Below are 14,044 nucleotides of genomic sequence, written 5' to 3'. Positions count from 1 at the left end.
TTGAAAAAATCCCTGCAAAAGGGGAAGGCAGATGTAAATCTCAAAACCATAGAGGACCACTGTAACCAGTTATGACCAGGGGAAGTTAAAGTGAAATTCAATTTTCATTCCTTATCAAGATCTCTCCATTCTACCACGAACCTTTATTATTTTCCCTGAAGCCAAAAGCAGAGCTTCAGAGCAACAGAGCTATGGCAGAGAAAGTTTTTCTCTCCCTCAGTGAAGGATAACTAAATTCCATGGCCAAGGATAAATTCTATTCTAACTAATCACGACAAAATCCCAGCAAGAGAACAAGCTGGTTTCTAGACTCCCTGGCAGCACCACGCAAAAGGGGAAAAAGCAGGCAGCCTTTGCAAGCTTCTGTGTTTGCTAGCAGGGACACCAACAAATGAGGAGGAAGCTCCCTGCCGCCGCGTCCCACAGAGCACACTGCACTTTTTCTAACAGAAACACATGCTTGAGTTTTGGGGTGCATCTCATCTTAATTCATGTTTTTGTTAGGTAGACAACCAGGGCGGGTCCCTGAAGAAGGAGATAAAGGCAAAGGAGAAAGGAACAGATTAAACAGAGGTCTAAAGAACGCCCGTCTTGACATGACCATATACAGGAGATAATATTAGGTTAGCAACTGTCATATTTAGATTCAATCCATTAAGATCTTGCCTGTTTGCAAAGGTGTTTTATTTAATGACAGGAGTCAAAAGCTCTTTATCAAACTTATGAAAGGGAACTTCAAGGACAGTGCTTGAGATACGGCATGCGAGCGGCTTGTACTTTCACAAGTGCTATAGAAGGCTATCACCCGGCTACCTACAGACACAGACACTTAAAGCTATCACTATTCATCAGAGGGAAACATACTATATTTGTATAAGCTTCAGCCTCCAACAGAATATAATAGGTATTAGCATTCTTTAAAAAAATAAACACAAATTCTTTCTTGTAGCCTAAGTAGGGATCCAACACCTTATCTTACCACCACTTTTTCCTTCTTCTCAAACCTGGACTTACGACAAGCAAGGATATCAACTGCTTGCTTAAGAAAACTCAGAGTTACTCTCTAAAAAAAAAAAAAAAAAAAAAAAAAAGAGGAAATCTGTGAAATACTTTCACTAGTGACTGTGGTACACTGCATTGATCTAGTTCTTCAAGAGATTTTAAATACAACTTAGGAATCAGTCAGAGAAAAAAACATCTCCACCCACTTTTCAAATGGCCCTCTTCTTTATTGGGCCATGCTACTCAAGAATACTTTATAAATAAAAAGGCACATGCAGACACGGATCTCCTGTACCATCACACAGAGGTACCAACTTGGTGAAGGAAGGAATTACCTTTTGTCTTGCAATCTTTCTCATGGTTTTTTTGGTTGCTTGGTTGGATGGGTCTTTTCCCTCCATTTAGTGAAGAAATATTGCACCATAATCTCCAGTATAAGTCTGCAGACACCTCAGCATCTACCTATTCAGTGACTTCAGTTCCTCAAGCTGCAACTTGCAGATATCCCTGAAACCTCAAGGGACCAGAAACACAGGAGTTTTGTCTCTTTTGTGCTAGCAGGTATTAACACTCATTTGGGTACTGGAGAAGATTTGTCTTGGTACAACAGAAAGGTTAAAGCAAAAACACAAGAGAAAAGTCAAAAACATTATTCCCACAGTTTTTTTAGTAAGTTGTCTTGCTGGAGAAAAAGTCGTGTTTCCAGGCAAAATTTACTGTTTTACTGCCTAAATTGCAAAGTGGGGGGAGGTGGGGAACAGGATGGCAATGGGGACTTAAACTGCCTCTTTGAAATGTATCCATGATATAAATACTACTACTATTTTTCACGCATCTTGAAGTAAAAGCTATAGCAAGAGAAGTGCAGAAATTTGTCCTAGGCATTTTCTTTTTTTGTATTAAACTATTTGAAGAACAAGTAAAACCATTGCTCAATTCAGTATGGCGGTGAATAGGTTGCTTTTACATTTAGGAATCTGAAAAAAAGAAAAATTAAACTATCTTGCATTTCAAGGATGAGGATCAAGAATAATAATGTAAAAATATGCAACTTTTTAAAGTTTTTTTTTTGATCAGTGGAAAATTTCATCCCACCAAAAAAATCCACATTTTGAATTTCCAATAAGAACAGATCCAAGAGAACATGGTGTAATTAGCATAGACATGCTATAAAGTGCCTTAAAATTAATGACTTAAGATGAGAGATTAAAAAAAACACTATAAAAATCAGCAAGACTGTCATAAAACATACATTCAGATAATGCAAAATCTAAAACTTTTGGAGCCCACCCTTTGTAGGAGGAAGTTTTTTCATTAAAATGTAAGTCAATCTAAGACCAAACCCAACCACAGTATGTTTCAGATACCAAGTCACTCAATTCCAGTTTCTCTTTGTGCACATCCCTTATGACATTTGCCTCAAAAAGGCCTCAAAAAAGAAAATCCATCTTGACCTAATGAGACTGAATGGATATTTCATATAGACTGTTTGGACAAGAACAGAGAGGTCAGATCAAAACTGAGCAACCATAACTATGCAGAGTTACTGAAAATACTGAAATAACTGCACTTGCCCAACGTACATGACTAAAGCTCCTCCGTGATGCTGGACCCGTCGACTCACAGCCGTGGAGCAATGTTCCTTGTTGGTTGGAGCTAGGACAATTCTGCTGTTTATCATTGTCATTTTAGTTGACATGTAAGAAGTTTTCCCAGTGCTAACAAAAGAGGTTGTCAGTATTAGGCAACTGAAGTTACCCGACTCAGCTGAGGAGCAGTAAAGACATAGGCACTTAACTTTAAACTCTCAAGCTGTACAACAGTGTTTAAAATAGGCCAAGAAAAGAAAAGAAAATCCCCAGTGAAGAGTATTTAAAAAAGCACAGACATTTCTTGTACTAACTTACATTCAGAATAACAGAATGTTTTTTTTCAAAGGAATGCCTACTCCGGTGCTCATTTTTTTGTTTTAGTTACGAATTTTTTAATGTGGATAGCTAGGAGACAACACAGTATCAATTGGTATTATTAAATATGAGGTTACTTCTCAGTATCTACTGGAATCTGAGAAATGAAAAAAATATATATATTTCTTGGGATTCTGCCCAGATGTCCCTTAGGAAATACATACGTGGGCGTTAAGAGAAGGGATGCAAACGAAGACTTTTCTCAACATGGAGGAATTTATCTCCAACCTCAGAAAAAATACTGGGGTCAGAATTAAGGACATACAATAGGTATTGCAAGGAACTTCAAACACAGCTTTCCTCATTCAAGCAGACTAGCACATTCTGTGATCCAAACTGGCAGCTGGATGTCATCATCTGTCAAACAGAAGGGCAGGAAGCCCCACGAAAACATTCTGTGCTAACCTGTACACAGATACCAAATATGATAAAGCTGTCTGCTTTCTGCATTACAGCTTGAAATAATCAGGAATACAGTAGCAAAAAGAATCATTTGGAACTGCTGAAATCTTTATAGCACAGTTGCACTAAAGGAAATCAAGGTCGCTCCCCTTCCTCCCGTCCTACCCAAGTAGCCCAACTTAAAAACTGTGAATAGTCTTAAAATTTTGGTCATCTTCCTTTTGGGTTAACACGAGTGCAGAGTGTGGGAAGCCACCTAGTGACGAAGCAGCACAAATATGCCCAAAGCAGCCCAAAGCTTTATGAGATGACGCAGTGAGAGCATGTGAGTTTTGCTGTTTTTCTCACTGCCTTGAAGAGCTGTGGGGTACTGTAGTTCATGGGATTCCTCAGCAATTTTTGGCAACTTTTATAAGCCTCCCTGCATTTCTTAAGAGAATTGTGAAATAGCAAGTTTTTCCTGAAGATGAGACACACAAGAGCAAAAAGACAAATAACAGAATGCATAAGCAGCAGGCTGATGCAATTTTTAATCACGATGGTGGCATATGCAGAAAACTAAAATTTGTGAGGCTGGAAAAAAAAACCTTTATAAGAGAGGAAGCCAATGTGCAAAAATGGAAACAATCAAAACAAACAATTTTATTCCAACTCAGTGGAGAAGTTTTCCAGTAGATCCAAAAGAAATCCAATAGTTGCATTTATGAGTACTTCAATAAAGAATCCTGGTAACACAGGAAATCCTTAAGTTGATAGCTCAAAAAATTATATGAGCACTAAATACTTCACAGCAAGAACTGAAGACCAGGAATGTTTGTTGTGTACAAACAATATTTTGTAATGGTTTTTGCCTATGGCAACTTTACCAACACACACCTCCTGACTACACCAAGAACACCTCACTGCATGTAAACAGCATATGACTGAACTACAGAAAGAGCCAAACGGATAATGCAGACTAGGCACCAATTCACTTTGATATGTCCCCCAACTGCACCACTGAAGAACCAGGTGCAAAATCCCTCATTATAAGAACAGGAGAGTAAAAATATATTATATATATACATATTTTTGGCAGTACTCATAGATATTATGAAATTGCCATTGCATATCATCTTGAATAGCAGAGTGATGCCAAAGGAACCACTATTTACTGGAAGAACTCTTACGTGTCACACGTCAGCAGGCTTAATGAAGGACTGGCTGAACACTCTTTGGAACAGGAGACACAGCTTGTTGTTCATAAAAATAAACACTCATCTTAGAGGCATTCAAACAGCATCTGACACCACCAACAAGGAACACAATCAAAAAAAAATTATTACTAATCTTGAAATTATACCACAAATAATGTCACAACTGCAGGTTATCTGATGTACTAAGGAACACATCCTTTTACTCAAAACCACTCTTGGGAAGGGGTCACGCTCTAGCCCACATATGGGAAGGGAAGAAGCTCCAGTTCAGGATAACTTGGCCACTGAACAGGCAGCATGGACTGAGACAAATTCAGATGTCACAGCAAAAGGGTTAGCAAGTTCTATATTTAAAAGTCCATGGACGGAAATGAGCATGGTTTGAGTTCAAAGATGTGAGTGGTAAGTTCAAAAAAGTGAGTAGTGAAGACACCAAAAATGAGGAAGGAGTAAGACAGTAGGGTAACGATGACACAAATTAAGAGATGTGCCATAAAGATAACACTGATAAAGCATAAGGAAAAAAAAAAAGATAATTTCAGGCAAATCATTAGTGAAAAGTTTATGCCCTTATTATAAAATAGTAAGGCAGTAGACCTAAAAGAGAAGACAGTAAACATTTGATGTATAGCCACCTTACTGAAGGATGATCTCAAATTCAGGGTCATCCTTTGAGCTCAGCATGCTAAAAGAGTTATTTACTCCAAAAGAACCTGCAGAAGGTTTCCTTCACATCCACCACACCTACATTTCAAAGCCATCTTCAGGAACAGAGATGACAAAACAACCATGTGCAACAGTGAGAGAAATCAAAGACTCCAATGACCACCTACAGGAGAAAGGGATTTATTATTCTAAACTTCAGATATTCCAACAAAATTGACCATGCCCGAGGAACCCAGAGGGCTTTAGCAGTCTCCACGATCTCTGGTCTCCATATGACCAGAGGTGTAACTCCTGCTCTCAGCTCTTGATTTCAGTGTATGAGCAGTTCCCATTAACGGGATACCAAAGGTGCTGGTTTGGACACTGAAAACAGCACACACCTACCCTACGAAATCATCTGTGACTGATCTCTGGCATTTGGAGGAAGACAGAAGCCAAGCTACATAACAGGAAAGATGATGATGATCATTCCTACCCCCAACCCAACAACCTTTTCCTTCTCAATTTATTCTCTTACACCAACCAATAAAATAAACGAACTAGTGGAGCACAGTCCTTCCCGCTCCCCAGGAAGCGTAGGTGAACAGGGCACGTCCTCAGTAATGAGGACACAAAACAGAGAGTTTGCTCACCCTGCAATGTAGAAATTGCTAAAGCAACACAACTGCAAGAGCAGAATGTAACCCACACCCATATATCACTTCTTCCTGACAATTTCTGGTAATTGTTTTTTGTTTTTTTCCCCCCCGCTTTTGAATGTACTTGATGAAATTGTTACTGTGTAGCACAATCTAGCACAGTGCTTCAAATAAATGCAATACTGCAATACTTTTATACTCCTTTCTTTAAATGTGAATTATTAAAGTTGCAAGAAATTAGCAATAACTGAGAAAGAGCAATCTTTCAGAGGCCATCATCAATACCCTATTTAAATATACTAATTAGGAAATAATGACCCTGGATGTGACTTACAGTAAGCTGCAGTGGAAAGAGACCTTAGGCAAAAAAATAAAAAAAAAAGTAGGCTTTTAAAAAACTTTCTGTTGTAAACAACTCTTTCTTCTTCCCTCTGTTACAGCAGTGTGGTTTCTGCAACTTTTGGAATACCAACTTTTCAGATGGTATGCTAAAAATTAAAACGCCTTCCAGATACAAACAGTTATGTATTTTCATTACATATTCAAACATTTCACACATTTTTATTACATAAATTATTCTGTGAGCTGCTATGTCAAACCAAAAAGATTGGTTATACTGTACACAACTAGTTAAATACGTCTAGTATATAGTACAGTCGGAAGCAAAAATTATGTTCATGCAAAACACTGATTAAAGTGAAAAAATAAATAAATATCCACAGTTTTGGTGGAAAGGTGACCTTTTGTGAGACTATAGGCTTTCCAGGATTACTAGCCCTGTTTTCTGAGACTAAATTGCTTGATATGCTCTGGAATGGCATCATGTTTGAGCTCAATAGTGACTGTTTGACATTATATTATCCATATGATATGATAGCTCAGATAGGGTCAAAGTAATTACATCACTGAAGTATACTGCAAATATCCATAAATACATTTATAGCATTATATAATAAGTATAATACTATTATCAACAGAAGAACTATTTTGCCTCTACATGCACAAAGTTGAATGTGAGTCAAAAGATACATAGATCTTTTATTCTTAAATCAAAATCCTCTGGTAATTGCACTAAATCACTTGCAGAGTATCTTGAAAAGTTAAGCATTAAAACATAGAAAAATTGCATGCTATTTATGAACAAGGTAAAAATCTATTTAAGACATGAAACCCAATCTGTAGGTATTTAGTCTTTTTTTTGTTACAGAATAGGAAGTAATTTGTAGTTCAAATTAAGTATTCACTCAAGATGGGGACAGTAATGTTTTAGAAGATGGAAGTTGTTGACAACATTGTGGGATAGTTGGATAGATACGTCTATGAGCTTGCCAAAAAACAAGTTTATCACTGTCAAACAGCAGGTAATTCATTTTTTTCACACAATAGAAGGATTATTATTATTATTATTATTTTTAACCTAGAGATCATATCATGCTAGGGGAGAGAATTGAGTGCACATCAGAAAATACAGAAAGCCAAAACAGCAATAACTTTTTCATTGAGCTGATGAGTCTTTGACTGAAATATCTTACCACCTTCAGCAGAGGGGGGCAAAAAAGTCATCCCAAAGGCTATAAAGGAGTCAGAGGTCAAAGCAATTTAGCAGATAGTCTCATAAGTGCGGCTGATGTTTGCTAAATATCACAAAAAGGTAAGAAGCTAGCTCAGCCAGTCCAATTAGCCAAAAATCTGGACAACATGGTTATATCCCTGAGTTTCTGTAGTGGGTCATCAGAAGCAGGGGTTCTTTTTATGACAATTACCAACTTCTAATTTACTCCTCTACTTAGAAAAATTCTGGTGCATGCTAATTGATACCTAAACAATTTTGGTATATGCTCACTTTAAGTAAGAGGCCATCGCTCTACAGCCAGGCAGAACCATGGCATATATGGGGTCTAGACCATGGGGTCTAGCACACAGCGACCACCACGGATCAGCACATAGGGGCCAGCTGCTTTATAATCCATGTCTGTCTTGTTTATGACCATGTTCCCATTTCTCATGAGAGCTATGCAGTACAGAGCTGCAGTTACTCTGGTCCCTGTGGGACACTTGTCTCGTATGAAAGTTGTATTGTAATAGGAAGAGCTGAGCCTGCTTCTGGAGAAGACACATGCTGTGAAATGGTACAGCAGGAACAGAATATAGAGGGACTGAAACTACAAGCCCAAACTACTGCTAAAACAAAACAAAACAAAAAAAAACACACAAAAAAAATCTTCATAAACACCACCCCTCCTCCCCCCCGCCCCCAATTTCTGCTCATCTGGGTGCCATCTTAGGTAGAAAGTCTATGATATTTCTTGTTCATCAGACATCGAGATCGGCTGCACTGAAGAGGTCTATGATTCACTTTTAATACTGAAAAGCTAGTCAGGCAGGGGTATTAACCTATGCATGCCATTAAAGTATTTCCAGACTTCTTACAAGCATTATTACTATGTTATCTAACACCTTATGGGAATCCAGCCATCAAAAGTAAATAGAAAAACATTTAGCACTGGTAAGTTTTAGACTGGGACAAAAGTTAACAAAATCAAATACATTTTCTTCAAATGTCCACATTAAAAAAACAGAGAGTTGAAAGTTTTAAGTTTCTTGGCCATATAGGTCCACTTGCATTTTACAGACTTGATCTTAAACAAATGCTGAAATGCAATATATAGAGAGAATATTCTGTGACCTCATATAAAATTAAAATGCAGCTCTTGAAAAAATTTGATCTTCGTATTCCCTAACTTGCCATAAAACTGAAAAACTGCTTGAGATGGAAAAATGATGAAAGAACAGAATTTCAAGCTTGCACAACACATAAGATATTCATGTTCCTGGAGAGGGAGATGGGGCTGACACAAGCCATCAAGGACTCTAATGCTCTGGGGCTGTGGGATACACATGTTCAAGCAATGTAGCTTTCCCCCTGCAGAGCTACAGTAGAAGCCAAGAGTTCATTAAGACCCCATTTATAAAATGGCTTACACACCACAGGGCCTTCGTGGCCTTTACCTAGCACAACTGGGGCCTGCACAGAGCCCTGCAGGCCAGGATCCCAGCTTGGCTCTAGAGTCTGAGCTTAACTGGTGTGTCCATGCCCAGGCCTATCTCCAGTCACAGCCTAAAGAGGCCTCAGCAACACCCGGGCAGAAAGGCCAGGGAAAAGCAACAACCTGTATCGCGGGACAGGCAGTGCGCCTTGAGGGAGCAACGTAACACACAGCACGGCCCTGATTAGTCAGCCACCATATTCAACCAACCTGCGAGAGGATTTTGAAGCACTTTGGTATTCTCTGCCCTAGGCTGCAGGAAATAAATACTTTGTTGTAGTTCCTGGTATTCTTAGACATTCCAAACGTGTAAAATACACCTTGTGTTTACTTAAAGCGAATAATAACTGCTAATCAAAGTAATGAGTTTTTATCAACTGTCAGGTCCCAGATAAAAAGGCTTTCCTGGGCCACCATCTTAGGAAGACGTTAATTGCCTATAATTTGGTCAGTTTGAAAAATATTTTTGGAAAGGAAAGTATTTATTTTCAGAATAAGAAAAGTCTGTAAAGATAGGCTGCCACTGATCAGCTGTGTGGTGGTGTTTATACCGTGTAGTAGCCTCTTGCTGATACATCTATCGTTAGCCTAGTAAAAATCTATTACTATAAATAACAATGCATTTTACTATCTTAAATGATATTACAAATTAGAAGATATGTAAAAAAACAGCCTAAATCAGTTTACATTCCTGACAACAGCACATTATTACAAATGTTTGTGACTCGTATTGATAGAATTTTTTTTTTTAACCATCTGAAACCTACAAATAACCAAATTAAAAAGAAAACTTTGCGTATTTTTAATCACAAATAAAAAGGATTTTGATTACATAGGCACAGACAAGATGCCAATGGGAAAGACAATAGAGAAAGAACTCATAGCTCACTTATTTTAAGTGCACCAAAGAGGGCTTAAAAAACAAAGAAAGAAAGAAAACCAAATATTACACGAAGCTGCAGTTTTAAAAGTATTATAACTCAGCAATATGACAACTTGTCATCCACATATTTATGTTAGAGGAAGAAAAATAACCACACAATCTTGAACTAGCACTCTGATCTAAATAGCACACCAGCTACTACAGCAAAATATGAACAAAAGAATACCTAAAGATATGAAAGTAAATGCAGGACAGTATGTTATAAATTATATTATGAAACATTTACAAAAGTGCTAGACTTAAATAAAAATGAAGAAAGCCAAGATATACTGTAATGTTTCTTCTAGGAAGTGTTCATCTACCTGGAGTGCCTGGAACAAAGCATTTTATATTTCACCACTTGGGAAATTACTACATCGGAGGAGACGGATAGAAAAAAATCAGAAGAGGACTTGTTTTTTTAGCGGGGAGATATAGACCCAATGGGAAATGACTGAGCAGAGATGACTAAATGCAGTCTGGAAAAGGAAGGTATCAGCTGAGGGGGGATTACAAATGCAATCCCTCAAAGTAAAACACAAAACAGGAAAATGTTCACAGTCTTACAGATGAGAAATGGCAATCTTGATAGACAGACCTGAAGCCAAGGCCGAAATTTGAATCTGATAACTCTTTATAAATGTATCAAAGGGGTAAACAGCAATAAAAGAATGAACATGTCTAATCTGGCCATTAATACATCTAGACAGATAATGAAATATTTACAGATCTTAGCAGTAAGAATGATGTTCAAGAACTGCCTTCCAAAAAACTCGAAAGAGCAAAATAGACAAAAATAATCCCCTCCCCATCAAATTTTCCTTTTTAAGAAGCTAGATACAAGGACCAGAAGCAGCACAAGTTTTGCACCAAATAAGCAGGGATTTATTTTGCAGAAAGAAAGCATGCCAAAAAAATATATAATTTCAAGTGGTCATCCTTCCTCTTTCTGTAAACTTTAGGAGTTGTAAGCCAAGCCTGCAGAAAATGATGAACTGAAATGCTCAGTAGTAATAAATATTATGTAATTTCAGAAGTTTCTTACCCTGTATTGACGGATATGATTTCTATAAGTGGATTCTTCCTGATTTTTGGCAAATCCAGTCGTGCTCCTCCCAAACGTTTTCCATTATCCTTTTTCTGACCCAGTAACCTCACAGAATGACCTTCAAATGAAACAGAAAAACAGAGACAATACTAAACACAAGTCCCATCACATTTGTTTTGAATCATTTTTCTTCGCAAGGAGTATCTACACCTAAGGAGTGAAAATGGGAAGACGACAATACCTTATTTCTACATTATTTATATATATATTTATATATTTATTTTTACCTGGCAGGTAAGTCCTACTAAAATACACAAATTATTTCATCCAATTAGCTTTTCATACTTTGACATTTTCTGGTCTCTTCAATTGAAATAATCTAAACAGTTTCATTTTCAGATTCTCAAGCAAAGATCAACATGGCAATATTTAAATGACTCACATGGCTGGAATAAAAGTTTGTGTTGTTTTTCCCCACTTTTTATTCAAGTTTAAATTTGTAGGTAATAAACGACCCTTGAATATTTTTAACCTAATTACATGGAGAATCGGCATATTTGAATTGAACTAACTTGAGCATTTAGTCTGAGCAAAACTGTTGTAGAGCGTATCCCAATAACATGCTCATGGCTAAACAAGATTTATGGTCTGGATTGGCTTCTCCGGTCCAATTCTACCAAGTCCCAAGAAATACTTTCTTGGCAAGAAAATGGTTTTTTTTTGTTTGGGGAGCAGAGGTGATTTGTTCATTTGACCTCTATCCTCTGATTACCTGGGACTTTAATCTGCAAATTCCTTGCCGTCTACAATGACATAGATGCTCTCCTTCCTTGCCGTCTACAATGACATAGATGCTCTCCTCCCGTGACACATTGTATTGACAACTCTGATCTTTTCCTACCAAACTTCTATTCCTGACAGGAGACCAAGAGGAAGCTGTTGCCCACCAAGCAGGCAAACACACAGGGAGGAGCTATGTCAAGACCCTGCTAAATTAGGGTAAGAAATCAGCTGGTTTTCCTGAAGAGAGTGATGTTCAGAGAGTAAAGCAAGCACCATCACCAGTACACCAGGGACACCAGTCCAAGTCTTTGATTTAAGGAGCACAGAAAGCAGGTTTCACTTACATTTGGAAGCAAAGTGTAGCCACAAGAAATGAAGGCAATTAATCATATATTACAGAAAGAGCTAGAGTAAAACATTCTCAAGTCATTGAAAACACTGTAGCATTTATAACATAAAGCGAAATCTAATGATAGATACCCAATGGAGGTGGATAGCAGCTACTACCTGGAGTTGAAGAAAGGCACAAACGGGAATTACCCCAAAGTTAGACATCTCCTTGCTAATAAATGAAACTGTGATCTGTCAGGTATTTCCTAAAATCTTTAAGACAAGAGAAAAGTTATCCTATAAAAGGAAAGGGGAAGGGGGGAGGAGCATGAAGCAATGAAATCACATCTTGCACATCAAATTGGATTTCAAATTTGGAGCAAGTTAAATCAATGGTCAACCAAATCTGCTAACCTACACTACACCAGCAGCGATTTACAAAACCAACTCATCTGTCAAAGTCTTTCTTCTTTATTAAGAATGTCTGAATGAGACATTAATTAATTCAAAAGTAAATCTAAATCTAACTTACACTCCGATTTTTTTATGTTTTATGGAAACAAGACCTCAGAGATTTAGCATACCATGTTTTTCAGTTTTTTGTTTGTTTTTTTTTTGTTTTAAGGTAGAGAAAACTTCTCAATCAAAAATTTCATAGTCTGAAGAAGTAAGACTGACCTGATATCACAGTGGTTAATACTTGAAAGAGATGTTGTAAATTCAGCAACAGTTGAAAGATATATTATTTTTCCATTTGACAAAAATTTCATTCCATCCTACTATTAATTCAGTAATACACTGCTTGTGCTATTAAGATTTGCTAAATTATTAATTTCTACCTTTCCAAGAAAATACCAGCAGCATCTTTGTCTCATGGTACAGCCAGTTATTTTCCAATCTAATGGTTCATTGAGGAGTCACAGGCATGATACCATTTTATTTTACTTTTATAACAAAAGTAATTGCATTATGGCAGGCATAAAAAATAAACTAGAAGCAGGGAACATTCCTTTTTGCATTTCCTCATACTGTGGTTTCTTTGGAAGAAAACAGTTTCTCTATTTTTTATATATTCAATTGCCTTACCAAACTACTACTATTATTTGAGTTTATAGCTGAAAATACAGCATTCTTATTTTAACAGCACTCTTAGAACAGGAAGGTTGAAAAATATAACAACAAACCACCACCATTTAAAATTCATACATTAGAATTAAGGCCCAATCAGCATTCTGAAGTGTAGAACAACAAGTAATATCTCACAGAGCAGAATCAGTGAAGCTTGATCTCCTTTGAATTTGTATCCTGACAGTGAAGAGCTAAGTGAATTATTGTTGCCTAATAGCTCATGTCTCTGTCATTCCCATCCTGGGAACATTAATCGGAGAGACAAACATCTTCATGGAACTGTGGGAGAACAAGTATGCTTTTAGACTTCACTATTTGTCTTAATTCTCTTTGAGATTTGCCAAAGGACTAAAAAACAGTAAGGGCAGAGGGACATGGAGATGAGGACAAACCAGTGCAGTAAGCACAACTTCATAATCCATGTTTTCTTCAGAAAACAGAGAGAAGCAGCAAAAAGAAACACTACAAGAGTCTGGAAAGTCTTGTTAACTGGGAGTATGTCTCCAAATCTCCTAGAACTCCTTGCAATGTCTTTCAGATGCTGGGCAGGCTACCGCAGACACTGGAAAAAAATGACCCAGTGCACTTGCCTGTAAAATATAACTCACTAGGGAGCCTAAGGCATAACCTCTCTTAAACTTGAGAGTTTCTTAATACAGGAAAGAAACCCCATCTCTCTTGTTATCTCCCCCACGAACCACTGTGCAGCTCCCAGCTGCATCCTGCCTATCACCACGTCGGCCTCCCTGGCCACCTTCAAACCGGCACATACTCCTTCCTGAGCTTGCACGCGCACTGTTGCAAGGTCAAAAAAAATCACATTTGGCAGCTTATTTTCACATGAAATATGCCTACGTTTTTTTTTCCACATTGCTATTGATTTACACTAAAAGGCAAGTTAATACAAATGTATGA

General features: G+C 37.5%; 1 protein-coding gene across 2 annotated transcripts in view; it reads right to left on the bottom strand.

Moving 5' to 3' along the window:
- The window catches only part of CDKAL1 (CDKAL1 threonylcarbamoyladenosine tRNA methylthiotransferase), a 362,497-nt gene that overhangs the window by 220,452 nt on the left and 128,001 nt on the right, over nucleotides 1-14,044 (bottom strand). For both annotated transcript variants that reach the window (XM_088533392.1, XM_088533393.1), the window contains one exon: nucleotides 10,886-11,006. In XM_088533392.1, coding sequence (XP_088389518.1) covers nucleotides 10,886-11,006 — 121 coding nt within the window. The remainder of the gene's footprint in view (nucleotides 1-10,885; nucleotides 11,007-14,044) is intronic.

This window comes from Tinamus guttatus, unplaced genomic scaffold (assembly GCF_059628265.1).
Source record: "Tinamus guttatus ecotype Peru unplaced genomic scaffold, ASM5962826v1 Tinamus_guttatus_pri_ptg000497l, whole genome shotgun sequence".
In the NCBI taxonomy this organism is placed as follows: domain Eukaryota; kingdom Metazoa; phylum Chordata; class Aves; order Tinamiformes; family Tinamidae; genus Tinamus; species Tinamus guttatus.
This window is presented reverse-complemented; position numbering and strand designations above follow the sequence as displayed.